Here is a 25,294-nt window from a genome sequence, read left to right as displayed (position 1 = left end):
AATACATGCGTGTGTTTCTTCATGACACGGACAAGCTTCTATTGTTGTAGATGGTATCTTCGTGTTGCGATGCAGCGTAGCGTCGTTTCGGTCTAGTCAGAGGGCGTGTTGAGATGAGGTTTGGAGTACACGAGCGAACAGAAGTAAAAGGCGCGTCGTCCTTACGTCTAGCAATTGCGATGTTACTGAAGAACGGCGCGAGTCGAAAGATAAGGTGAAGGCACAGCGTATCGAGCAGGAGCGTTCAGTCACCACCAGGACTGGCCGGTAGGTGCGCCACCACCGCCATAGCTGCCGCCATAGGATCCGCCAGGGGCCATGGCGAAACCCATATTGCCGCGAGATGGACCTCCGTAGCCGTTCGACATGCCATAGCCCGCGCTAGGCGCAGGCGCAAAGCCACCACCTTTCCGGAAACTGTCACCACAGTCAGCATTCCTCAAAGACTCGTTAAGGCAAAGACTGACTCTGTATTGCGACCGCCGCCACGTCCACGGCCACCGCCGCCACGTCCACGACCGCCACCGAACGAACCGCCACCCTCGCGAGCGACAGCGTCCAGCCAGCTTGGGACTTCTTGCTTCGCTTCCTTGAGCAGCTCAATCAGATCGCGAGCGATGTTGCGATTGCCACGGTTGAAGAAGGCGGTAGCGTTGCCAGTGTTGCCAGCACGGCCGGTACGACCAATGCGATGGACATAGTCGTCGATATCGGATGGCAAGTCGTAGCTGACGACGTGGGTGACATTGGGGATATCGAGACCTCGAGCAGCGACGGCGGTGGCAACCATGACGGGCGTACGGCCGGTTCTGAACGTCTCGAGTGCGTACTCTCGTTCACGCTGAGAGCGATCGCCGTGGATGGAGGTGGCCTCGATCTGGTTCTGGCGAAGGAAACCTTCGAGCATGTCTGCCATACGCTTTGTCTCGACAAAGATAAGCGTGAGACCTCCGGGCGGGATGGCATAGAGCACGTCCAGCAACATGGATCGCTTGTCCTCGTCCTCGACGTACTCCACTTTTTGCGTGATGTTCTCGGATGTGGATCCTACACGACCGACAGAGAGGAAGACGTAGTCCTTGAGGAAGTCCTTTGCGAGATATTGGATCTCGCGCGGGAAGGTGGCGCTGAACATGAGCGTTTGCCTATCCATGACGCCAGGCATATCTTCCTTTTCGACGATTCTGCGGATCTGAGGTTCGAAACCCATGTCCAACATACGATCGGCTTCGTCGAGGACGAGGTATTGGATGTTGGCCAGTGAGATTCTGCCACGCTCGATGAGATCCACCAGTCGACCTGGCGTGGCGCTAAGAAGATCGCAGCCAGACTCGAGTGCTCTGATCTGAGAGCCGATGTCTGCACCTCCGTAGACGACGGCGGGTCTGACCCAAGATCGATAGGCAAACTTGCGAGCTTCGTCGTGAATCTGAGAGACGAGCTCACGCGTCGGTGCGAGGATGAGCCCGGTCGGGTAGGCTTTCTTGTTTCGAAAGCTGGGGCGACCATAGTTGCCTGCGCCAGTGTCTGGCACGGCACGAGGACCTGCCTTGAAAGAGGCTGACAGGATGGGGAAGAGGAAGCCACCCGTCTTGCCTGAGCCCGTTTGAGCGCAAGCCATGAGATCTCGACCGGCAGCGACGATAGGCACAGAGTACTTTTGCACGGGCGTGGGTGTCTTGTAGTATGCAAGCTCGATGTTACTGAGCAGGTGAGCATCGAGATAGTCACCCGAGAAAGTGGTGATAGGTGGAGGCACATTGCTGCCCGTCGCCTCGACGGGGATGTCTGCATACTTGTCAAAGTTGATGCCCGTCTGCTGCTTCGAAGGATCGCCAGCATCGCCAAAGAGCTCCTTCTGCATACGCACGCTCGCCTCGCCGATGATGTGCTTGCCGTCTTGCCAAGCACCTACGCCAGCGCCTGCCCGTCTGCCGCCAAATCCGCCCGAGCCACCGCCACGAGAGCCGAATCCGCTCGATCGGGGCGTCTCGACATCCCAGGAAGCAGCGCCAGCAGGTCGTGGGACGAAAGGAGGAGCAGCAGCTCCAAGTCCGTGTCCGTTCCTGTGCGCGATCACAGTCAGCCTGCACGGCCTGAGAGTAGCGAATGCGAGAACGCCTACGTGGCAGGTGCACGAGCTGCTACAGGAGGTGCAGCAGCAGCAGCTTGTTGCTTTGCACGAAGATGGGGCGGTACATAGGCAGGTTTTTCTGCGATGCCCATAGAGCCTGAGTCGGGGCACGGCATGTCAGCAGACGCTCGGGCAAGATCGACCGCACCAACCCATACGGCTCTCAAGGCCGTTCACACCATTTGATCCATTTTGCATCGTTCAGGGTCGCTTCTAAAATCTCTTGGGAGGACGAGGAATCGTAAATTTTTCAATTCACGAGCGCGTCCGGAGCAGCGACGTGGCAATCTCACTGGCTGATAAGGCGACTTGCTGTCTTGCGCACTAGTCATGCATGTACACATCTTCAGACTCTGACGCGGTAGCTTTACTGGGTGTGCTCGTCGCAGAGCTACCTTGCGAGACGTTGGTAATGGTGCGCGAGCTCGTCGCACTGCCGCTCGTAGAGGTAGAATCCGTCGAGCTCGAGTCATGTACACGATGCTGTAGCCGAGGCCGAAAGGCAGAAGCGAGCATGTCAGCAGATTGACTGCTGTCTGGTTTCGGCTCGAGATTAGCATGAGTAAGCGGGGGCGCAACAGTCGGAGGAGCAGATTCGCCACTCGACTCGTCTCCGCTCTCCTCGTCCGAATCTGACGAGGAATCACTCGCACTTCCGTCTGCGTCTTCTCCCAATGTACTTGCTTCCTCCTTTTTGCGCTGATCGTCCTGCCAGTGGAGTAGAAGATGATCTGCGTACTGTTGCATCTCCTCCAGTGGGATGACGAGACTAAAGTCGTTGAGCAGCAGAAACTGCAGCTCGAGCTGATTGAGTTCATGCAACGGCAGACCTCCCACCTGCGGATACGTCAGCTTCATCTCACCTGTCTGATTCGCACATACCTTTGCATATCTCGAGTTTGTGTAGAAGACGTCCGAGAAGAACTTGCTGGCGACTGTCACGCCAGCAATGACGAGTCGATGGATGTTGTAGCTGTCTATAGTCAGTATCTTGCGCGCCATCGTGTCGCCATCCAGCGGTCCCGATCTATCTGCCGTCTCGAGTCCTCTCTTTGCCATGCGGTCGAAATACACGAGCAGCGATACAAACACTTCGTTCGTTGTCGGGCAATCTGCAATACGCTCAATAAGTATCATCGTCACAGTAGACACGGCCAGACTGACACTTGAGTATCCGCAAGAGATAGGCTTCGATGCCTATGCTAGGTATATTCCGCGCATGAAAGCACAGCGTCGCATTAGGACTGTGCAGGGCAGATTTCGAAGCTGTCAAGATGTGATCCTTGCTGTGCGAAGACATCATGTGCTCCTGTCGTGACGTATCCGGAGAGGCAGAGAGAGACGCAGTCGGACTGTGGCCAGTCGATCGAGCCGTACTCGATGAGGGACCCACACTGGGCGCATTGGGGCTCTCGTCCAGGGGCGGGGAGGAGAGAGTGTCGTTAGCTTTGGCTATTTGCTGCAGCAGGGATGCGAGCAAGCGCAACAGCTCGCTAGACGAATAGCCGGCGAGGTCGACATGTTTCCGCTTCCTTCTCCTGCTACGTCGCGAACGTGATCCGGCATCGCTCTGCTGCCGGGGCCCATTGGCAGCAGGCATCGTGAACGCCGGCTGAGAGCTTGGACCTGCGGTTGGTCCTGTCGAGGTCGAGCGCTGTAGCCGAGGCAGGCTCGCGTGCGACGACTCTCTACTGAAGAAGACTCGCGAGAGCGCATTCGTCGAGCCGATACGGCTCCCTATGCCAGAAGAGAAAGACTGATCGACTGGCGTGGACAGCGGGGCATAGTCTGAGCCTGCGCGACTGGCCCAAGAATTTCTACGAGGAAGCTCAGATGCATGTTCGTAATGCCGGCTTGCAGAAGGCGAGACATTGCCAGTACCGCTCGGTGAAGTGGTCATAGAGTTCTCGTGCGAATTGCTGCCACTGGAGCCAGCAGACTGCTTGGCTTCCTCCGACAGTGGCTGCTGAGCTAGCCTGGGCGTCTTACGGAAAGAAGGCTTGCTTGGATCTGTGGATCGTTTGTGTTCCTCGCCGTCCATGCCTCGCTGGGGGAGGGGCCGTCGCGCTGGATCGCCATTGGTCGATGTGGACGAGGAAGCTGAGCTCGGTCGTCTGACGCCCTTTCGCTGACCCTGAGAACTGCCGTCTGGTCTGAGCAGGCTCGCATCTTCCGTGGACGAGCCGGAGCTGGCGGCAAGAGCAGTCGTGGGCGAGTGGGACTGGCCGGATGCCTCATCAGGCGACTGAGGTGGCATTTCGTCTTGCTGTAGTATCGCGTCGAGCGTGCCTGTCGGCGCTTTCTCGCTCGTTACTACTGATGGACTCTTAGTATCGCTCAGCAGTGAGCTGAAGGAGCCTGTCAGGCTGCCCTTGGCTGAGTCGAGGCCGCTTTCGCCCGAAAGAGACGAAGATCCGACAGAGGAAGAGGCCGAAGCAGGCGAATGGCCGGGCGCAAAGGGCGAGTAATCCTGCACGAGCGAGGACTGTTGGATCTGTTCCGAGCCAATGCCTGACTGTGCTGAGTGGTGTGATGCAGGCCTCAGACTGGCTGCTGCGTCCCTGTTGGCTTTGTTTGATCGCGGCGATGGCGAGGCAGACAATTGTCGAGGCCGTTGCACGTCAGCGTCAGGCATACTCTCCTTCTCCCGTAATCTGTCGGAGACTTGTCCAGAGGCCGCAATGCAGTCTTTGTGTCGACACGGAGTACGACAGGCTCTTACCCTCACGCCAACGTTCTTTCCTCGCGTTACAATTGTGCTGCTACTGGCATACGAATGACCGTCTATCTTGCAGGGTGTGCAGGCTGTTGCGCTTCACTATGGTTTCTGACCGAGTCAGTGCCATGTTTCGCCGCTAGGCCTGACCGTGCTGTGTGCCGGCGCCAATCGTCAGTCGCGAATTTCAAGGCAAGGCAAACGCGCAAACGAGTCAGCGCGGTTTGCGTTCTGGCTTCGCTTCCTCAGATGCCGCCCGTCTCATTCGCCGTCAATTGCTCTGCTTAAGCCGCGTGCATTCTCATACACACTGCGAGTGGAGATGCCCTGATCTGCTAGCCCTGCCAGCCAGCTTTGGTGATGCTATACGACTCGAATCTTCTCATGCAGATCTGATCATGAAGGCTACATTGCTTATGCAACAGACTTCAAGCCACAGAGACCGACGAAGCATCCAAATAAAGCAGTCTAGCTGCTCGGAGTCCTGAAGCGCGCCTTTGCATTTGACGCGACAATGCGCCGTGAGTGTCGACAGGCCCACAGGTGGCCACGCAAATAACGCATTCACCGTCGCAACGATGGATTACTCGAAATGTTCGATTGGTACTACGAGAGGAGCTCATCGACGTCAGTGCAATGCCTCGATTTCTCATCGCTTGGGTCGACAACAGGGTAACTACTCAGGTGCTAAGACGAAACGGCCAGACAAATGAAGAGGGCGTTGCGCGATGCAAATCTCGGCACAAAACGAGGGCACAAGCTTGCGTCTCAGTGTCGTGCATCCACTCAGCTTCTTCCGGCGCCCTCAGGCGCGGGGTTCCGCCCGCTGCAATAGATGTGATCCGCCGCGCCGTGTTGCGAAAGACGATTCGCAATCTTCTGCTTCCGTATGCATCCACATCCGTGCGCAAAGTGTAATTTCTCCAAGCGTTTGTGGGAAACCGCGAAGAGAGGAAAGACAAAGGAGCCCGAGCACGACAGGCCACGATCGGCGCAACCACCTCGTTGGCTGCCAGTCTTCCCAGCTCAGGCCGTTGCACAAGATCTGGTTCGCTTCCGAGTCACAAGTCGCCCGGCTGTGCGCAGCCTCGCGAGGTCATAATCATTGGGAGTCATTGCTCGTTCGTAGGTATTTACTGCGATCAAGGAACCCTTGAGGGTGGACCAAGAGCTCAACATCGCCGCCAGACTCGGCGGCCCCAATGTCATGGCATGCCAAGGCGACAGTCAGCCGTTCAGCGGCGCCTCTTTCGCGATTTTGGTGTCCGATGGAATGCGGCGGCACGCTACTTTACAGCTGCGGTCGTCATACCTGCCACAGAACGTCGACCAAAGGCAAATCAGTTCGTCCGGGGCATCTCGTTGCCAGCCGCCATATCCTGGCTTCTGATCTATGCGGATATGCTTTCGAGCGCGGCCCAAAGCTCTGATCAGTGCGATTTGCGCCTGCTGCTCGCATCGCTTGTCAGTGACGATTGTAAGTCCGCTTTGAGATGGACGTCGCTCCTCACCGAAGAACTGGCCAATTGACCATCGGCGCCGCCCGACAGGCCTTGTCTGAGATCTGAGCAGCCAGACGCGAGTCTTAGCTGAAGCTTCGAACCAGGGGCGGCATCACCCGATTGCACGCGCGGCTCGCATTATCACTTCCTTTACAGTTCATTCAATGGACGATGCTGCGCATGTACAGCTTGAACAAACAGGGAACGATCTAATCAGTTGATTTGGCTCGCTATTGAAGCTTTACTTGATCAGTGCAGATGCGATCCGTAGACAGTGTTTGAGTCTTAAAAGGTAGATCGAGCAGGCAGCGCATCGACAGTATTGGACAATGCGATCTAATTCAATATTCTGTTACATGTGATTCTATAATTTTTCAAATTGCCGCGTATGCGTCGAACGCGTAATCTTACATCATCGTCGCCTCTTGAGACTGTAGACGTTGATCGCTCAGAATCTGCGCACAATGCAGCGTAAGATGACTTGCTTATAGTATGCTGACGCTGCCCACTAACGGAGAGTCATTGCTGCCGATAGAATTGCCATTGCCGAAAGAGGCTAAAATCGACGCGATCAGCTGCTTATCCTGCACCAGCCCAAGCCTGGAACGTACCGGAGTTGCCGCTGCCTGAATCTACCGCGGAGGGATTGCCAAAAGAGCTGTAAAGTTTATCAGCATCTCGAGAGATTTTTGGAACAAGGAGTAACATACTTCCCGTTGCCGCTGCCATCTGCCGAGGCGTCTGGGTTCTTTTCTCGACGAATCAGCTCTCTGTAGACCCCGTCATTGATCCTGAACTTACCCCGTTGTCTACCGCTTGCGGGTTGCCATCGTTATTGGCCTGTGGGGATTGATATCCTCCCGTTTTGCCTCCAGTGGATGCACCCGAGCCAGATGAGCTAGATCCGCTGCCGGAACCAGAACCGCCGCTAGATGAGCCAGATGCTGCTGATCCCGCGCCAGGTACATTGTTCACAGTCGTTGTGCCTTTGTTGAAGCCTTCATCGTTGCCTGCAGACGCGTCGGTGCCACCGCTGTTGCCATTGTACGCGCTCGAGCCAGTCGATGAACTTGGGCCGTTGGTCGTGTCAGACGACGATGCAGGCTGTCTACCACCTTGGCTAGGATCGCTCCAGTATGATGGTTCAGATGAGGGCTGGGAACCTTCGTTTGAGCCAATCGAGTTCGAATTGCCAAATGTTGCACTATTGCCCGAACCAGCATCAGAACTGCTGGGATTGCCGAAGGAGTTGCCGTTGCCACTGCCGTCTGCAGATGCTGTGGGATTGCCGTTATCTACGGCAGCAGGGTTGCCGTCGTTGTTTGCTTGAGGATTTTGAGTCCCAGAGGTTGACGATCCAGTGGACGCGCCAGAGCCAGACTTTGAGCCGGACGAGGCTGGGTGAGAGCTGCCCCATTCGCTAGGCGAGCCCCAGCCACTAGGCGAAGAGCCACCGGATCCAGAGGCAGATTTGGAGCTTGCTGAGCCCGTGCCGGGCACATTGTTTTCTGTGTCGGTCGACTTGTTGACACTCTCGCTGTTGCCAGCTGAAGCGTCTGTGCCTCCGCTGTTTTCGTTCGTGGCACCACTCTGGGTGTTTGAGCTGGGTCCATTGGTGGTGACGGTGCTTGGGCCTCTGCAGATATCCGGATGAGTCTCAAGTACTCGAGTGAGGCGACGTTACATACCGCGATTGGGCGACAGGTGCGGCGGCAACATTGACTGCGAGTACTGCCGCAATGACAGAGATGGCGAATGAAGTCTTCATGGTGCTAAGCTGACTGCCGAAATGTGCAATGGAAGCGAGTCGCAATCGGTGTCGAAGAAATGATGGGTATGTCGAGATTGCCACAGGTCTTTATACGTCTTGCAAGAGACCGTCATGACGTTACCTATCGTGATTTCAGACGACCGTTCCTGAGCATGACGGTGCCCGTCGGTAGAGCATGTGCCTCTCGCATGCCCATGCGTGCACTAGCTCTGTCTTCGCCGCCACAGACAGCCGACGAGCTGCGAGCGTGATAGCAGACCGGATCATCCGGGCATCAGAGGCTTGACACGAGAGGTAGACGAGCGACATGTAGCTGTCGATGACGCATGTCCAGATTCAAGCGTGGACGACCCGATGATGTGCCGCACGTGTACGATGACGATCGCCGTACGGCGTGCACGGCCGTCGGCGATCAATTCATCACGTGACGTAATCAGGCAGCAATGATGAGGACGGCACGAAGCGCACCGAGACGGTCTGGACCGCAGTCGTATGGAGGACGAGTGCATTGCTAGATCTCAGAGCTTCTAATTGCCTGTAGGATGGAGATGAGCAATTCGACAGGCTTTGCATCTGAAGAGACAACACCTCGTTTGCTGCCGTGCCGCTGATCTTGCGCTATGTGAAGAACGACTGCGATATGTGAACATACCCATACGTCGGAACAAATCTTTCGCTACGAGCCGCGACACCCAAGCCAACATTGTAGCCAAGTTCTGCAATCTATACACGTCTTCGTGGTCGTTGAATATCTAGGTCTGTCATCTAATCGCGAACAAAAGCGGTCTTGTAGGCTGGTGGTGTCAGGATGCGTCTCACGAGCACATCGTGCATACGAGCTTCTTCTGCCGCCGTGAATGCGTCAAATTTGGCACAGAGGCGAGCAACTTCTGGGCTGGGCGGCGTGTGATCGTCGTAGGAGCTCTCGTACGAATCCTCGGATGAGTTCGAAGACGAATCGGTAACGAGCGAGGGTGGCTTGCTGTCCGAAGAGAAGCTCACTCGCTTGCCTTTGTATCGACGTTCGTTTGCAGCAGATTTGAGAAGGATTGACTTTGTTCGGGCTAGCAGGGAGGGTCGCTTGGTCTTGATAGCTGCCTTTGACGAGGGCAAGATGAACTCGACTGGAGCGCAACCATCGTCAGAGGTGCTAGAGGAATCAAGAGAGCTCCTGGTAAGCAAGCTTTTGATGACGCTGCGAGTACTCTGCTTGTCTGTGTTGCTGACCTGATCGAGATTTGCCTGGCTGAGCTGGGCTGCCCACGGAGCCTGCTCTCGTCGAATGATGGTCTCACCGCAGAGATGATCCATGGTCACCTCGGTATGAGTGTCGTAGGCTGGCATTGGAAAATCCTCTGAAGAGATGCGTAAACCAGCTGAACTATCAGAGTCGTCTGAGAAGCTATCTATGGTGGCAAGCTCAGGTCGAGACGCTGCAGACGATACATATCTCTTGCGCCAGCCGTCTGTGCGTGTGTCAGAGCTGATCAGACCCCAGGTCAAAACGAGAAGCGCACCCATGATTGCGTCCGCTTCGTGCATCTGTGCGGCTGTTCCAGGAAGTTCAGGAGGGAATGATAAGATCCGTTGGAGCCTGTGCCTCCGTCGTTGCCACCGATGCCATCGGTCGGCGAGGTCGAGAGCCGAAGTATGTCATAGACACTTTCAGTCAGGCACAGAGGCAAGCTGCGCTAAGTTCGCGTGCAAGGATCGCCGCACGAGGAGGCGCCGCCCGACGATCTGCGTACACCGTGTCGCGTGGCATGCCGTCATCGATGTCTCCAATCGTGTTTGTCCGACATACCGGCAAGGGACCTCTATTCACGATGGCAGGCATGCTCGGATCCACCTATAGGCAGCCGCCGTTTGCCACAATCACCTCGACGACTTCAGAACTACCTTTAGCTTCATATCGCAAAGATGCGCGCACAGCTTATAGTCGCGCTGACCCTGCTCGCTCAATGCACGCTATCAGCAGTAGGTGCCTCGCGTAGCATGCACGATGGATGCTGAACCCAATCACGCAGCCCGTCGTAAGCTCTGCGACGACCACGACGATTGCCTCCGCTGCATCGGCCGTGACGCCAGCTGTAGTGCCAGCTGCAGCATCAGCATCTAGCAGTGCAAGCTCTGTCAGCTCAAAGAGCACGCTCGCAGCGTCTATAGCAAGTATCGCTAGTGCGACGCCTGCTGCAGCGATGCCCAGTGTCAGAACAGCTGTCGCTAGTTCGGCGTACAGAGAGCCGGCACTCACCATCACAAATGCGAACATCGCTTCAAGCATCACCTGTCAAGACCCGGCGAACAAAGGTGCAAAGGGCATCGTACTGCTCGTCACCGGAACTGCAGAGCCTGCCAAGTCATTCTGGGTCGGGGGCCCCTACTGGCAATTGCTTCCGGTAAGTGTTCGAGGTGTTCGCGTCGGTGCCCCTGCTCATCTATGCGCGAATAGGCTCAAGGCTTCTCGCCATGTTATGTCACGTTGCCTACCGATTCACTCGGTGACGTCCAGCTCACTGCGGAATACGTCGTCGGTGCGATCAAGTATCTCGCGCCAAAGTCAAAGACACGCAAAGTTGCAATCGTAGCGCATTCTCAGGTGAGTGTGCGCGTGGCATGCAGTAAGAACCTTCCTTGACCCAGACTCACAGGGCGCCGGTCTCAACACACCATGGGCGCTTGACTTCTACCCTTCGACCGTGCCCCTCGTGTCAATGTTCTTCGCAATGGCCCCAGATCTCCGTGGCACGCTAGGTAAGCTCCCAGCTGACTTTTGAGAGCTGTAGCTGACTCCAATATAGATGGCAATCTGGGTTGCTTTGCTGACGAGGCATTCACCAAGACCTGCGCTGCTTCCTTCTGGCAACAAGCGCAAGGCTCCAACCTGCTCAAGGCCTTGAACATCAACGCCGGGTCGCAAATTGTGCCAACAACAGCGATTGCTACGCTGGAAGACGAGATTGTCACGCCTCAAACGCCTCCCTTGCCTGCGTCATTCATTCCAGGCGCCACAAACATCTTGATACAATCACCTGATGCTTGCGGACCTCTTCACGTCGTCGACCATCTCACCATAGCCAATGACGCAGCTGTCTACAACCTGGCACTCGACGCGCTCACCCACGGCGGTCATGCGGATACCAGCCGGCTCAACAAAGCGACCTGTCTTGGCTTCGGCAACGTTGGCTTTGACGTCTCCTCGCACGTCGCCAATGTCAAGCAGATCTTCCAGACCCTCATCGAGGCCGGCTTTGCTGTCACGGGGACAGATCCAGGCGTATCTTACAAATCTGAGCCTCTGCTCAGGAAATTCGTCTGCCAGCGTTATCCGACGCATGGCTTCAGCTGTGGTTCAACTTGAGCTGTCACCGCTTTAGCAGAACGTCATTATGCTAACTTTGTATCGAAACAAAACTCACTAGACTGTAATATGCATACCAAATCATGCCTCATTGGATCGATGCGCTTCATGCGCGTCTGTCTGGACGCTGAACGGCACGAAGCCACGTTGTACAACTGCAAAGTAGTAGTAAGGGTGCGAAGACTGCGCTCTTATTTTGCCGTCTAGATCAGATCGGCGACGTTCCTGCATGCAAGACGTCAGTTGATATCGAGATCTGAGGTGATCGCCATACATCGGCATCTCTGTGATCTGGGTGCTGTAGAACTTCTCGAGGTCTCGGAGAGCCTGCCGAGCAAAGCATGAGTGTGTGCTCCATGACAGAACCAATCTGGACATACCTGAGTGTCCTCTGCAGATACAAAGTTGATGGCGACACCCTTTCGGCCGAAACGTCCGCCACGACCGATACGGTGGATGTAATTCTCGTTCGAGGTAGGCAGATCATAGTTGATGACGAGGGAGACTTGTTGTACGTCGATACCGCGGGCTAGCAGATCGGTAGTGATGAGGACACGAGAAGAGCCGGAGCGGAATTCCTTCATGATCAGCTCACGCTGACCTTGCTCCATGTCGCCATGCATGGACGAGACGGTGAACTCCTTGGCTTGGAGCCTCTCGGTGAGCCAGTCGACTTTTCTACGGGTGTTGCAGAAGATGACGGCCTGGGTGATCGTGACGGTTTCGTAAAGGTCAGAGAGAGTGTCGAGCTTCCACTCCTCCTTGTCGACGGCGATGTAGAATTGCTTGATACCTTCGAGCGTGAGCTCATCCTTTTTGACCAGGATCTGCTTGGGGTCACGCATAAACTTCTTCGAGACCTCCAGGACATCGTTTGGCATGGTGGCGGAGAGCAGGACGACCTGGATCTGAGGTGGCAGGTGCTGGAAGATATCGTAGATCTGGTCCTTGAAACCGCGCGAGAGCATCTCGTCGGCTTCATCGAGACAGAAGATCTTGATGTGATCCGTCTTGAGCGCGCGTCGTTGGATCATATCGAACACTCTGCCGGGCGTGCCAACGACGACGTGAGGGCCTTCGTTGAGCTTCTCGATACCCTCGCGAACGGATGTACCTCCGACGGCGCCATAGCATTCGACGTTGAGGTAGTCACCAAGCGCGATGAGGACTTTCTGTGATTGCTGGGCCAATTCACGCGTAGGCGCCAAGACGAGCGCTTGCACGGCGCGCAGGTTGAGGTCGATGGACTGCAAGATCGAGATTGAGAAGGTAGCTGTCTTGCCTGTGCCAGACTGTGCCTGGGCGATAACGTCGTGGCCGAGGAGGACGGGCTGAATTGCGCGTTGCTGGATTGCCGACGGTCGCTCGAAGCCTGTGCGTCGAAGTGATGAGCTCACGTGGGAGCGAGCAGGACACTGGACCTGCCGTATGCAAAGATGCCTCTGAGCAGCTCTGGCTTGAGGTTCATCTGGTCAAATTCGCCGATGACTTCATCCCAGTTGGACTCGATGAGCTCTGCTTCTGGGTCATGTACGCCGCCATCTGCCTTGCTGGCAGCAGGAGGTGCTGCTGCTTCCGTTCTGCATGCTCGTCACGTCAGCAAGCATTTCTCTACTTGCCTCACTCTGCATCGCCGAGCCATCCCGCCAAGCCAACGGAGTCTTTGCGAGAGCGTAGAACAAAGTTTTGGCAGAGGCACTCACGATGCCATGATTGGGCTACTGCTTTGGTTTCTGCCGCTCGAGAGTCTTCAAGCTGTATAGCTGGAAGACGAGCGGGCTGGTAGACTTGAGTTGCGCTGGACGTGGGTTCCGTCAAACTAAAGTCGTGAAGACTTGAAGGCCTGGCGAAATTTTTTGCAGCGTGATGGCGTTTGCGCGTCGCGGATTGGCCGAGTGCAACTCGATCAAAATATCAGTAAAGATCACAGTGGCAAAACTCGCCGCGGTTCTGTCGTCGAACGATAATCGGCTTGATGAGCCTTGCCAATGAGCGAGACATGACATCCACAAGAGACTTCACGGAGCGGTTGCCGAGCGCAGATGGCAAGGTAGGCCTCCCAAGGGATTCTCGATCGCTCCGGGGGAAAAAGGAGATTGATGTTATCATGTTGATTGATTGATAGGCGGCCGCGCTCAAGACGCACGATATCATCATCGTCGGATCTGGCATATTTGGATCAGCACTCGCCTACTCGCTGGCAAAGTCAGGTCGCAAGGTGCTCATCTTCGAGCGTGACCTCACCCCGCCAGACCGTATCGTCGGTGAACTGCTCCAGCCGGGCGGCTGCATGCGATTGCAGCGACTTGGCTTGCAACACTGCCTCGACAACATTGACAGCTTCGATGTCCAAGGCTACCGCGTCTTCTGGGGATCACAGAGTGTAGATATACCCTATCCAGAGCGAGAGACGGAGATGCACTGGTTCGAGGATGAGAAACGTTCGCCCGAGCGACTGCAGAAACTCGAGGAGACCAACCGGTTGGACAAGCGACAGGAAGGCCGCAGCTTTCATCACGGTCGATTCGTCGACTCCCTCCGACGTGCTGCTATCGCGCAGGACAATGTCACGATGATAGAAGGCGCAGTCAATGAGCTCCTGACATGCGCGTCAACAGGCCGCACACTTGGTGTCAGAGCCACACCGCGTCCCGGCCAAACGAATGCAGGCGACAAGAGGACAGCAGAGACGTTTGACTACTTCGCGCCCCTCACCTTCATTGCCGACGGCTGCTTCTCCAAGTTCAGGCGACAGCTCTTGCCAGAGGCCCTCCAGCCGGTCGTGCGGTCCAATTTTGTTGGTCTGATACTCGAACATGCCGACATGCCTTCTCCCGGTCACGGGCATGTCATACTACGCAAGGGCGGCAATCTGAGAGCAGACGAACGCGGCGTTGGGCCTGTTCTGGTCTACCAGCTCAGTAAGGATGAGACGCGTATGTTGGTCGATGTGCCCGGTGCCAAGCCTCCCAGCATGGCCAACGGCGAGCTCAAGGTATGTTTCGACTGCGCTGAGTTTTAGGTTGGGTGCTGATTCTCATCCTCGCAGGAATACTTGCGCAAGCATGTTACGCCTTCGCTGCCACTGCAGCTCCTGCCCTCTTTCAACGCAGCTCTGGAGTCACAAGTCCCTTCGCACCGACTGCGATCCATGCCATGCTCTTACCTGCCGCCCAAATCGCAAGGCACGCAGGCGGAAGGAGCCATCATCGCAGGCGACGCCATGAATATGCGTCACCCTCTCACCGGGGGCGGTATGACTGTCGCACTCAACGACGTTTGCATTCTCACTGAGCTGCTGGGGGGCGGCAAGCGAGTGGGGGAGATAGAGACCGGAATAGATGGATTGCAAGTGATCGATTTAAGCGAATGGGATCACATTCGCAAGGCCCTCAAGACCTGGCATTGGAAGAGGAAAGGCGTCGCGAGCGTCATCAACGTCCTCGCCCAAGCACTCTACTCCCTCTTCAGTGCAGATGGCGAGTTACCGCCTGCTTGCTATGCACCTGTGCTAATGTCTCGAACAGATGCGAGCCTCGAAGTTTTGAAGACAGGCTGCTTCAAATACTTTGAGCTCGGCGGCGAGAGGCTCATGGGTCCGGTGGTGCTACTTGCAGCGTATGTGTCTCCGCTTCAACCCTCGTCGTGCTGTGGCTCACATTCGTCATGCAATGCAGCATTGCGCCATCGCCCATGCTGCTCGTCTACCATTTCTTCTCGGTCGCATTCTACTCGATCTACGTCCTCTTCACCCAGCCACGCAGTCTAACAAAGGGCATCGACAATGCAGCCTCAATCTCAGAGCCCGGTTTGCTCCAATACCCCATGCTGGCCGTCAGATCAGTCATGGTCTTTGCTGTAGCATGCCGCGTCCTGCTGCCCTACATGTTCAGCGAGGCGTCATAGAGTCCCGTAATCCTTGTCTGTCTGTGCATAGCATCCTTGTGTACCTGCATCGCAAGACGCATGACATTGCAAAATATTGTACAAATCGCAGATCTCTAACAGGCAGCGACTGCTCGTACATTTGCTCAAAGTGATCATCACGCATCTTTGGGCAATCGTCCCAAGCTGTTCTCATCGTCAGTGCACGTCGCGGTCGAGCGATGAAAAAAGTACTGACCTGTCTGTCTGGGAATCGCTCTGAAGTAGCGGCAGCGAGGACATGTCCAAGGGACCCGAGATCTCATCCTTGGAATAATGATGCCATTCCTCACGCTCTCGGCCACGGAGCTTAGGCACGCTGCTTCCCTTGACGTAGACGTCCTGCAAGCGATAGATGAGCGACGTGACGCAAGCGTCGAGGGCGACTCACAGTCCACATGTCCTTCTCGAGATTGGGCTCTGGCGACTTCTTTGCCTCTTCGACTGCCTTTTCCACTTCCTGACGAGCTTTCTTGTCGATCGATTTGAGCTCGTCCTCCGTCACTGCTTTCCAATCGAGCAGACGGGCCTTGAGACCTGAGATCGGATCGTTGGAAGAGCGCATCTGTCCCGATCGTCGGTTTGCATACATCCTGAAGGCAGGCAGAACGTACGTGTTGGATTTCCTCTCTGGTTCGATAGGTGGTGCCTGGATCGGACATCGAGTGGCCTCCGTAGCGGTAGGTGATCATCTCGAGAAGGAGCGGTCCCTTGCCGCTCTGTGTCCATTCCTTTGCGAATTTGCAAGCGCGGTGCACCGAGAGGATGTCCATCGCGTTGACCTGTGCGAGCGTGATGCTGTTAGCTCGGATCAGCTGCAGTGTGAGGGCGACGGACCTGTAGGCCAGGAATGAGATCGCCACGCTTGAAGTACTTTGTGTTGCTCGAAGAGCGCGCGGAGGAGGTTCCCATGCCGTAGAGATTGTTCTCGCAGACAAAGACAGCTGGCTGCACTCAGGGGAAAGCCTCTGATCAGCAAATGACGAGCTCGCATGACAGCCTGCGCACCAAATTCCAAAGCTTGGCCATATTGTAAGATTCAAAGACTTGTCCCTGATTGGACGCGCCGTCGCCGTACATGACTGTGTGAAGAGCTTGAGCCCATAGCGGCGATCGGTAGCACTCCACATACTGAAGGTGGCATGGTCCTTATCTTGTCCCATGTACTGCTGAGCAAAGGCGATGCCCGTTCCGACGGGTACTTGAGCGCCAACGATGCCGTTTCCACCGAAGAAAGACTTTGTGAAGATGTGCATGCTGCCTCCCTTGCCGTGGGACATGCCATCCTGGCGTCCGAGCAGCTCTGCGATGACGCCCTTGACGGTGCCGCCACGCATGACGGCGAAGGGGTGACATCGATAGGCAGTGATGACCTTGTCGTCTGGCTTGATGGCAGACTCCATCCCGACCGAGACTGCTTCCTGCAAGTCCGGTCTGGTGCTCAGACGCTGTCCGGCACGAGCATGACAGGAGACTGACCTGGCCGATAGCGAGATGGCAGAAACCACGGATGAGCTTTTGCTTGTAGAGCTGATCGGCGGCCATCTCCATGCGTCTCATCTTGACCATGTTGGAGTACATCTCGACCAGCTGGTTCTTCGTCACCTGCACCTCCAAGCTCGGCGGCTCGCAGAGGTGGGACTGGAAGTACTCTGCGTGCAGGTGGACAGTGAACGGTTCATCTGCGCTCTCGGGCACGGTCTCCTCGCCGATGTGACTCGCTGCCGCAGACGTCTCCAGAAGCCGAGCTTGCTGCTGTCTCGCCCGGCAGAGCGCGGGTCGAGCCAACACGGTAGGGCGAGCCTGTGAAGAAGAGCAACGAGCGCCCACTCTGGTCTGTGTCCGGCCAGAGCTCTGCAGGGCACGCAGACTACGCGAGCCGCTGGCAAACGCCATTGCTCGTCGTGGCATGCTTGTAGCCATCTTCCTTCTCGCTATAGGAGCAACGGTGGAGCTATTCGTGTGAGACCACCGTTGGGCCTGTCTCCCCAAGATACCAAACGCGTCAATACTTATCGAGTTGCTCGCAAAAATCATCCACGCCGACGACCGTCAAGCCATGGCAAATCCTCGTCAGCGAAGCAAGGCACGCTCTGGTGCGACAAAGGTACACGAACGTTGACATGCATCTTCGAACCGTCAGGCTGACTTGCACCGCAGAATAGACCCTCCAAGCGGTCACTGGCAAAGATCAAAAAGAACAAGACAAAGACCGTCTTCAAGGGCCCAGGAGTACTCGAGCCGTTATGGGATCGCAAGAAGACCACCCGCCAGAACTATATCGGTATGGGATTGCTCACGACGCTCAACCCGAAGCAGTCTGGCGGACTTGAACGAATTGAAGGCATCCCTTTTGCACTTCGGGCTAGACAAGCAAACGCTCAAGCCAATGCTCACGCTTCGACTTCGACTACCACTTCATCAGATGACGAGGCAGAACTTGATATGGATGCTTCTGCTGCGCCGGCCAGCAGGAAAGGCAAGGAGAAAGAGTCAGATAAGATCCCAAAGGGCTTTGCCCGCGTCGAGCGTGATGCGGATGGCAACATAACCAAAGTCACCCTGGCGGACGAAGATGCCGAAAGTGCAGACGAGCCAGGCTCGACGCCATGGGGAGCGCCATTGGACGTCTGGCAGACTGATGTAGCTGCGCCTGCCGAGCCATCACCGGCCGAGCTAGAGCCCGACGGCGTCCTCGACCATACCAGAGATCAATCGCAGGGCCTGCCGCTTAGTCTCTCCGCAGCCAGGGCTTCTCTACGGTCGCAAGATCCGAAATTGCTGCCCACTGCCCAGAACAGAGACGCCACGCAAGCCCAAGCCAGAAAAGCCGTTGCCGCCCTCGAGGACTTAGCTGCGGGCGCGACATCGGTAGACCGTCACACGTCGAGCAACGAACAAGATTGGCTGGCCGAGCTTGTCAAACGATACGGAAGTGATATCGCCGCAATGGCACGCGACAAGAAACTCAATACTTGGCAGAGGACGCCAGGCGAGATCAAGCGCAGGTCAGTCGATCCTCCCTCTGCCCACGCACGAGATCAAGCTGAAACCTCGAACAGGCTCAGGAAGGCCGGACTACTCGCGTAGATGTAGCAATTTTTCACGCTCGATCGGGGACGCGACTTGGCATTAGAAGTTCAGACGCGATATCAATCAACATCTCAGGCGAGCCAATTTTACTGCTAATGCATCATTGAGTTCGATTGACCTGCCGCAGTCGGCAGTGGCGCTTGGAGAAAATGACGAGTTCCGCGAGACTAGTGTACCGAGCAACCTTCTATTGAATCGACAGCTCGACCTCCACGCGAGCAGAAGAGCCTTGTTTACTTTGGCCTTGCTCGGTGCTGCGAGCATCTGCCTTTGCTGGTCCGACATGCACACACACCACCACACCACATGAAGGCAACATACTGGGCTCTGGCAGCCCTACTCTTGACCGCCAAGGCGAGCCGGTTCGACTTGGCCCTTAGATCCTACGCCAACGCGACCGAAGACGCATCGACCGTACCTTGGGAGTCCTACGTCGACGAGCGTCTAGCTGACGAGCTCCCCATCAATCCTTACGTCGAAGATGAGACGACGCCCAATGGGCTCCTCGTCTCTTTCTCCCGCGTCTTCAGAGGCGATCTTGGCAAGTCTGCATTGTCAAAGTCTGTGAAGAAGACGACAAAGAAAACAAAGAAGAAGAAGGCTTCTAGGAAGCCCAAGAAGAATCCAAAGGCAAGCAAGAAGCACAAAACTACATCGCATCATACTTCTACAGCAAAGCATCATACATCGACACATCACGCGACGAGCACTGCGGCAAGAGCTACCGCTACGCATGCCAGCACATCTACACCTACTCCGGCGACGGATATCGTCAAGCTCTCGCAAGGTACCTACCAAGGATCATCTGCAAATGGGATCGACAGCTTCAGAGGCGTGCCATACGCAATGCCGCCCATTGGAGCATATCGTTTCCGAGCCCCTCGCGCTATCTCTTCTCGGAGCACAAAGACCTACTCTGCAACAAATGGCGAGAATGCATGCCCGCAAAAGGACTTTACGTCGAGCACGACCGAAGATTGCCTCACGAGTAGGTCGTTATCGTCCATCATGCCGCTGAGATCACTCACGCGAACTGCGCAGTCAATGTGCATCGTCCGACGGGCGTACAGGCCGGTCACAATCTACCAGTCTACGTGTTCATCTATGGAGGCGCACTGATCACGGGCTCGCCCAACTACGCCTCCTACCTGCCCATCAATATTCTCAACCGGGGGCTGGCGACGGGCCGACCCTTCATCTTCGCAGCCATCAATTACCGGATGGGCGCGTTTGGCTTCCTCGGCGTCGAAGAGATGCAAGACGCGGATCTGAACGCAGGTTTGCTCGACCAGCGCATGGCACTACAATGGGTGCAGAGCAACATTGCAGCCTTCGGAGGTAATCCAAGGCACGTCGTCATCGGCGGACAAAGCGCGGGCGCTTTCTCTGCTACCTGGCATGCCCTCTATTCTCCGAGCTCACTGTTTGCTGGCATCATCGCCCAATCTGGCGCGCCCGGCACCTTTGCCTATTCTGATAGGGAGACTGCCGCCTCGGTCTTCAGCCAGCCCGTAATTGACGCTGCTGGCTGTTCTAAAGCGCCCTCGCCTTTGACTTGCCTGCGCCTTGTCAGACTTGAAGATCTCCTCGCAGCCAGTAACAATGCCAATTCTGCGCGTAACAATGTCCAGTGGCCCTGGCAGCCCACGCTGGGCTCGAGATCACAGCTCCCCTCTCAGCTCTACGCGTCCAACAACATAGCCCGCGTACCCATGCTGCTTGGCACTTGTCAGGATGAAAGCACAATGTACGTGTCTACGAACACGAATTCGGACAGTGGCGTCAAAGTCGACATCGAAGCGCTCGTGCCTGGCAATCGCACGTACATCCGTATGGCCGAGCCTTACATCCTGCAACGATACCCAGACGTGCCTTCGCTGGGTTCGCCGTACAATACGGGCTCGCAGCTCTTCGGAATGGGCTCCCAGTTCAAGCGCGCCGCTTCGATCGCAGGCGACATCACTTTCGAGAGTCCACGTCGAGCTCTGGCCATTGCAGCCAGCAAGAATGCCGCTGTCTATGCGTATACATACAGCGTTGGCGGCTCGGACAACTATCAAGGTGTCTCTCATGGCTGCGAGCTCGCCACAACGTTCTTGAAGGGGGTAGACACTGGCAATGCTCAAGAAGTTGCTTTTTCTAACCGCGTCGCCGACCGGTGGATCAATTTCATCTACTCGCTCAGTCCCAATGCGCCTTACACTGCGACTCTAGACGGCGTAAACTGGCCAATGTATGGCTCAAATGGCGCCATGCTCAACATCAGCAGTCACCAGAAGGACACGATTACTTCAGATACATACCGCACGCCAGGCATCGCCCTGCTCAATTACATAGCACATGCAATCCCACGATAGTCGCATCATGGTTTCTCTGCAGCTCACATTGTTTGTATATCACGCACGACACTACACGAATGCATACTGTGCACAGGGACTACAGCAAAGAGTCGAAGAAGTCCGTATCTGACATTGAAACCTTCTTCTCTTGACTCGTGCCTGCTCCGATCCTGATAGTCGCGCCGCCGGGTGGTGGTGCCAGCTTAAAAGAAGAGACCGGGCTCTTCGCCAATGTTGGCTGAGGACTGGGAGTCAGTGAGGGAGGCGCGAGCGGCTTCGCCAAGAGTGGCGCCGAGCGTGTTGCAGTCGGAGCCCTATTGGGCTGCAGAGCAGATGTGCTTGGAACGGTCACACTCGCAGGCGTCGGACTGGTCATCCGTGGCGTGGGCTGAGCAGGCTTAGGAGCGAGTGGCGCCATATTGTAGCGTGGAGTCGGCTTGAGCGGCTGAGGGCTCGGCGGCCGAGGCCCACTTGCGCTCGTCACAGGATTAAATGCCTGCCCATTCCCCGGTGGCGGCATCAGAATGGGCCTGCTAGAAGGCGTCGGGGCGGCGAGCACTGGCGCATTGGCAGGCGGAGGTGCGAGTTTGGGAATCGCCGTCTGCGCTGGGGGCGGCGCAAGTTTGGGCAAAGCAACCGGCGCGGTTGGCGTGCTTGCTGCAGTCTGCACAGGAATTATGACCGCTTGTGCTGATGGATTAAGCGTTGCAGACGGCGTGGAGGTGCGCACAGGCACGGGCACGGGCGCAGGTGGCGGGATAGTTGGCTGAACTGTTCTCGTCGGCTGAAGCGGCGTGAGTGGTTGAGACGGCAGCAAAGGTGCGGAGAGTGGTTGAGCTGCCGCAGGCACTGCTGCAGGTATTTCAGATGATGTAGGCTGAGACGGAGCAATCGCAGCGCCAGTCTGCGCAGGCGATTCGGCTCGGGGCGTGGCGAGGGGCGACTGTGGCTTGGTCAGCAAGGCAGGCAGCGAGGATGCAGACGTAGGACGAAGGGGCGTGTGCGATATGGAGGCTGCAGAGGTCGGGCGTAAGATCGGCGTAGGCGCGAGGGGCTTAGTAGACATGCTTAGTCCGGTCGAAGCCGGCCGCGTGAGCGCATTGCCCTTCTGCATGCCTGAGAAGTTACCAAACTCTTCTCTTGTCGATCCCACTGAATTCGTGCGCGGGGCTGCGCTTGGAGGCGGCGGTGGTGCCAACAGTGAGAACGAGCTTGACGATGGCGCAGGCGCGAAGGGCGCATCGGACATCATCACAGGCGTGAGCGTGCGTTTGCCGGAATGATCCCGAGTACGATTGGCACGATCGTACGCACTTGTCGATGCGTATGGCGACGGTTCAGCTGCAAAGTGAGGAACCCTGAAGGGCTCGAGCGAGCTAGACCCGGAGGAACGGTCGTTGACCGTCGAGCCTGCCATCGCGTCCGAAAGTTGGCCAAAGTCATCATCATCGTCATCTTCAGGTGGCGGTGTGGGCGTCCGCCTGCGCGGTTCGAGGGCAGCCAGAGCTTGCGCCTGGAAAGCGGACAGCGTTTGTGAGTGCACGATCGTGGCCGGTGGCTCGACACCGCGAATGATACGTTTGCTCTCTGGCTCTGGCTCCTCCGGCTCTGGCGTCGCTTTGGCTTCTTTTGGCTGCACTGGCGTGCGCTTGAACCGGCTGAAGAAGCCGCTGCGAGGTGCAGCAGAAGGGGAAGGCGTAGCCGTCTTGTCGCGAGGCTCCTCATCGAGATTGCGAGGCTTGAAGTCCAGGTCCTCCTCAGCCGCTGCCCCGTCGACGATGCTCGACATTCCCGTCGAGCCTTGTACGGGCGTCTTCTGGGTTGCAGATGTCCGCCGACCGAACATACTCAGAAGACTGCCCGCTGCCGCCTTTGTCTTTTCGACGGCTGCCTTGGCTTCTGCCTCTATATCGATCGTAGTATCTTCAGCGGGCGCCTGTTTCCCTTTGGTTGTTTTCTTCGGCTTTGCCACCTCTTCTTCCTCCTGCTCTTCGTCCTGCTCGGACTCGTCGGGCAGGTCGCGAGCTTGCTTCTTGGGCGTAGCAGCCCAAGGATCGCTGCGAGGTCCAGGGTCATCGTCGTCGAGGCTGCGCCGCCTTGACTCGTCGGAGGGCCATTGGGGCGGCGCGTCTGGCATCGCTGGCAGATCGAGCTCTTCGCCCGGCCAGCGACTCTCCTCAGCAGGACTATGTCCTCCCGTATACTCATCCTCGTCTTGCTCATGTGCACCGTAGCCTCCAAAATCATGGTCATGCGTGTCCGTCGGCATCGTATAGTCTGATGTACCGCCATAGGTGAATGATGGTTCCTCGTCCTCTTGTACAGGCGACCGACTCGAGCTCTCATATTCATATGCCGGCTCGAGCGTACTTGAGCCGGATGCAAAGCCTGTCAGACCGTGGGAGGAGGCAGGAGCGCCGAAGCTCGGCAATTCGTCGGAGGGATTCCAAGAGGGCGTATCACCTTGTTCGGCCAGGCTTGATTTGTCAAAGACAGGACGGGGTAGATATGTTGCAGGCTAGTCGGGTACGAGCACGTCAGCCATCGCCTCTCGATGAAGCGGCGAGTCTCACCTCTGGCTCGCCGCCGGCTGACCATCCGTTGCCTGACCAATCGACGCTCTCTCTTGGCGGCTCGACGTCGTCCACAGGCGGCGTCCTCGGTCGTGATAGCTTTTCGGCCGCTTCATCTAGCGCTGACTTTGGAGCCCCCCAGGCTGCCGAGCCACCCCAGGGATCGTCATCCATGGCACGACGGCTAACAATTCCTGTGACGACAACAGCAGCTGCAACGCGCTTTCTTTGGCTTTGGCGTCTCGCCGGCCGTCGAGTCCGAGCGCAAACAAGATCTGCCCAACCTCAGCGCTCCAGCTTCGTCAGGCGTTGTATCGACAGCAAGGATGTCTGCACCCGCGACACCGCTCAAGCAGATTGGCAACAAGCTCAGCGACGCCCGACGAACACGAGAAGCATCTCCTCAAGGTCAGTCGACAGTCGCGACTGAACAAGCAGCTTGGAGCTTGACGGCGCATGCTGATCTCATTTGGCTGTAGTCAAGGCTGCCATAGCGGCTGCCAAGGCCAAGCGTGCAGAAGAACGTCGACTGGAAGCAACAAACGCGGCAGATGCACGACCGATCCCCCCGCCGCAGTCTGGCGAGTCGTGGCTCCTGGTGGACTCTGCGAGCGATGCTGGGCATTCCGAGGCCCCAGAGGAAGATCTACAGCACCTTGGTCTCCTGCCCTTGACTGCTGTCATTGCCCAAGCAAAGCGAACCTCACGGCTCAACATATCGTCGCGCTCTCTGACAAAGATCCCCATGAGCGTCTACAGCGAGCTTCTGCCGACGAGCTCGATATACTACCCCGATGAAGCGCGAGACTCGTCGCTGCTGGAGTCACGCTCGACGTGGTCAGATCCAATAGAGATGTCGACTTTCAGAGCGTCAAATAATGAAATCTCCGCACTCGACGCGAACATTGCGGGCTTTGTAGACCTCGACACGCTCGACCTGCACCAGAACTCGCTTGCGAGCATACCAAGGGAAGTAGGTCTGCTGAACAATCTCGTCAATCTCTCTCTTGCTGGCAATCGACTGACGACGTTCCCCTTGCCGCTACTGGCGCTCGTCAACCTCGTACAGCTTTCGCTTGCGCAGAACGAGCTGGACGCGCTCTGGCCGACGGACTGGCAACCTGCATCAGACGAAGCCATGCGACCACCGCCTGAAGAGGTAGATTCCGACGATGAGCCCGATAGCTCCAATTCTTCAGATTTCTGGAGCGCGTTTCCCTCTGCTGCAAAGCCCAAGGCGGCAGAACGCAGCTCGACTGCTTTCTCTCGACTACAGAGGCTCGATCTGAGCGACAACAGACTAACGACATGTGCAGTCTTCGGCGATGATCTCCTGCCGAGCAGCTTGACGCTGCTAGAGCTCAGTGGAAACCGACTGGGCAAAGCGATACCCTTGCGCGGCTTGGCGAGACTGGGCCGGCTACAGACGCTCAACTTGGCCAATGTTGATCTTGCAGATCCCCTCGTCGAGTTCGGCGATACACAGACGAGCGAGGACTGTCTGCCGATGCTAAGGCAGCTCAACATTGCGTCAAACTCATTAGAAACCCTTGGCGAGCTCGAGAGGATGCTGGCGGGGCGACATATAGTGTATAAAGGCTTACCGGAAGAGATCGAGAAGCGCAAGTTCAAGAAAGGTCAGCAAGCGCAGCCAGATTCGGTCGAAGTGATCGTGACGGGCAATTACCTTCGCTCGGAGCTAGCTCGCATCAAGGCCCTCAAAGCGGCAAATTAGTCCCACGTATACACACACTCGAGCAGGCCATGTTTGTTGTATCAGTCTGCAATGCTGACAGGTAGATTGTCGGATCGAGGAGTCGCGGAAAACAACACTATACACATGACAATGGTGCGCCTCGCGCAAAAGGTCGGATAGAGCCA

The 25,294-nt window shown here is 56.6% G+C and overlaps 12 protein-coding genes across 12 annotated transcripts; 5 read left to right on the top strand and 7 right to left on the bottom strand.

The window, feature by feature from the left end:
- Nucleotides 1-19: 19 nt before the first annotated feature.
- Nucleotides 20-2,332, bottom strand: L969DRAFT_45146 (uncharacterized protein; the record flags this gene model as incomplete). Its single annotated transcript, XM_014714676.1, has 5 exons — nt 20-185; nt 253-417; nt 468-2,066; nt 2,126-2,231; nt 2,287-2,332. 5 exons carry the CDS (start codon nt 2,330-2,332, stop codon nt 20-22), a joined length of 2,082 nt encoding a protein of 693 aa, XP_014570162.1.
- A 126-nt stretch (nt 2,333-2,458) lies between these two features.
- L969DRAFT_92801 (uncharacterized protein) lies at nt 2,459-4,980 on the bottom strand (the record flags this gene model as incomplete). The annotated part of the gene is made up of 4 exons (XM_014714675.1): nt 2,459-2,971; nt 3,017-3,246; nt 3,299-4,899; nt 4,967-4,980. The coding sequence occupies 4 exons, from the start codon at nt 4,978-4,980 to the stop codon at nt 2,459-2,461; spliced, it is 2,358 nt and encodes a 785-aa protein (XP_014570161.1).
- Nucleotides 4,981-6,062: 1,082 nt separating this feature from the next.
- On the top strand, nt 6,063-6,670 carry L969DRAFT_71241 (uncharacterized protein; the record flags this gene model as incomplete). Its single annotated transcript, XM_014714674.1, has 1 exon — nt 6,063-6,670. The coding sequence occupies one exon, from the start codon at nt 6,063-6,065 to the stop codon at nt 6,378-6,380; it is 318 nt and encodes a 105-aa protein (XP_014570160.1). The 3' UTR covers nt 6,381-6,670.
- On the bottom strand, nt 6,671-8,486 carry L969DRAFT_85372 (uncharacterized protein). The gene is made up of 6 exons (XM_014714673.1): nt 8,041-8,486; nt 7,154-7,988; nt 7,063-7,100; nt 6,964-7,010; nt 6,838-6,908; nt 6,671-6,783 (listed from the first exon to the last, which is right to left on the bottom strand). The coding sequence occupies exons 1-5, from the start codon at nt 8,118-8,120 to the stop codon at nt 6,838-6,840; spliced, it is 1,071 nt and encodes a 356-aa protein (XP_014570159.1). The 5' UTR covers nt 8,121-8,486; the 3' UTR covers nt 6,671-6,783.
- A 402-nt stretch (nt 8,487-8,888) lies between these two features.
- L969DRAFT_15596 (uncharacterized protein) lies at nt 8,889-9,665 on the bottom strand (the record flags this gene model as incomplete). Its single annotated transcript, XM_014714228.1, has 2 exons — nt 8,889-9,589; nt 9,641-9,665. The coding sequence occupies 2 exons, from the start codon at nt 9,663-9,665 to the stop codon at nt 8,889-8,891; spliced, it is 726 nt and encodes a 241-aa protein (XP_014569714.1).
- Nucleotides 9,666-10,321: 656 nt separating this feature from the next.
- On the top strand, nt 10,322-11,484 carry L969DRAFT_45754 (uncharacterized protein; the record flags this gene model as incomplete). The annotated part of the gene is made up of 4 exons (XM_014714672.1): nt 10,322-10,522; nt 10,576-10,722; nt 10,775-10,877; nt 10,925-11,484. 4 exons carry the CDS (start codon nt 10,322-10,324, stop codon nt 11,482-11,484), a joined length of 1,011 nt encoding a protein of 336 aa, XP_014570158.1.
- An 81-nt stretch (nt 11,485-11,565) lies between these two features.
- On the bottom strand, nt 11,566-13,485 carry L969DRAFT_92796 (uncharacterized protein; the record flags this gene model as incomplete). The annotated part of the gene is made up of 5 exons (XM_014714671.1): nt 11,566-11,811; nt 11,865-12,856; nt 12,910-13,071; nt 13,188-13,303; nt 13,424-13,485. 5 exons carry the CDS (start codon nt 13,483-13,485, stop codon nt 11,566-11,568), a joined length of 1,578 nt encoding a protein of 525 aa, XP_014570157.1.
- Nucleotides 13,486-13,663: 178 nt separating this feature from the next.
- L969DRAFT_44543 (uncharacterized protein) lies at nt 13,664-15,524 on the top strand (the record flags this gene model as incomplete). The annotated part of the gene is made up of 4 exons (XM_014714670.1): nt 13,664-14,479; nt 14,534-15,102; nt 15,162-15,383; nt 15,422-15,524. Coding segments are annotated over 4 exons (1,710 nt in total), but the record flags the coding sequence as incomplete, so codon positions are not given.
- A 3-nt stretch (nt 15,525-15,527) lies between these two features.
- L969DRAFT_45536 (uncharacterized protein) lies at nt 15,528-17,331 on the bottom strand (the record flags this gene model as incomplete). Its single annotated transcript, XM_014714669.1, has 8 exons — nt 15,528-15,555; nt 15,608-15,750; nt 15,800-15,973; nt 16,023-16,190; nt 16,246-16,356; nt 16,417-16,490; nt 16,541-16,829; nt 16,888-17,331. 8 exons carry the CDS (start codon nt 17,329-17,331, stop codon nt 15,528-15,530), a joined length of 1,431 nt encoding a protein of 476 aa, XP_014570155.1.
- A 118-nt stretch (nt 17,332-17,449) lies between these two features.
- L969DRAFT_98254 (uncharacterized protein) lies at nt 17,450-20,964 on the top strand. Its single transcript, XM_014714668.1, has 5 exons — nt 17,450-17,515; nt 17,569-18,416; nt 18,577-18,671; nt 18,704-19,489; nt 19,543-20,964. The coding sequence occupies exons 1-5, from the start codon at nt 17,468-17,470 to the stop codon at nt 20,856-20,858; spliced, it is 3,093 nt and encodes a 1,030-aa protein (XP_014570154.1). The 5' UTR covers nt 17,450-17,467; the 3' UTR covers nt 20,859-20,964.
- On the bottom strand, nt 20,938-23,587 carry L969DRAFT_15589 (uncharacterized protein; the record flags this gene model as incomplete). The annotated part of the gene is made up of 2 exons (XM_014714227.1): nt 20,938-23,358; nt 23,414-23,587. 2 exons carry the CDS (start codon nt 23,585-23,587, stop codon nt 20,938-20,940), a joined length of 2,595 nt encoding a protein of 864 aa, XP_014569713.1.
- Nucleotides 23,454-25,221, top strand: L969DRAFT_85364 (uncharacterized protein). Its single transcript, XM_014714667.1, has 2 exons — nt 23,454-23,821; nt 23,893-25,221. The coding sequence occupies exons 1-2, from the start codon at nt 23,740-23,742 to the stop codon at nt 25,146-25,148; spliced, it is 1,338 nt and encodes a 445-aa protein (XP_014570153.1). The 5' UTR covers nt 23,454-23,739; the 3' UTR covers nt 25,149-25,221.
- Nucleotides 25,222-25,294: the final 73 nt, after the last annotated feature.

This window comes from Mixia osmundae (assembly GCF_000708205.1).
Source record: "Mixia osmundae IAM 14324 unplaced genomic scaffold scaffold_2, whole genome shotgun sequence".
NCBI classification, from domain to species: domain Eukaryota; kingdom Fungi; phylum Basidiomycota; class Mixiomycetes; order Mixiales; family Mixiaceae; genus Mixia; species Mixia osmundae.
The sequence above is the reverse complement of the archived record's forward strand: the minus strand, read 5'-3'. Positions and strand labels throughout refer to the sequence as shown.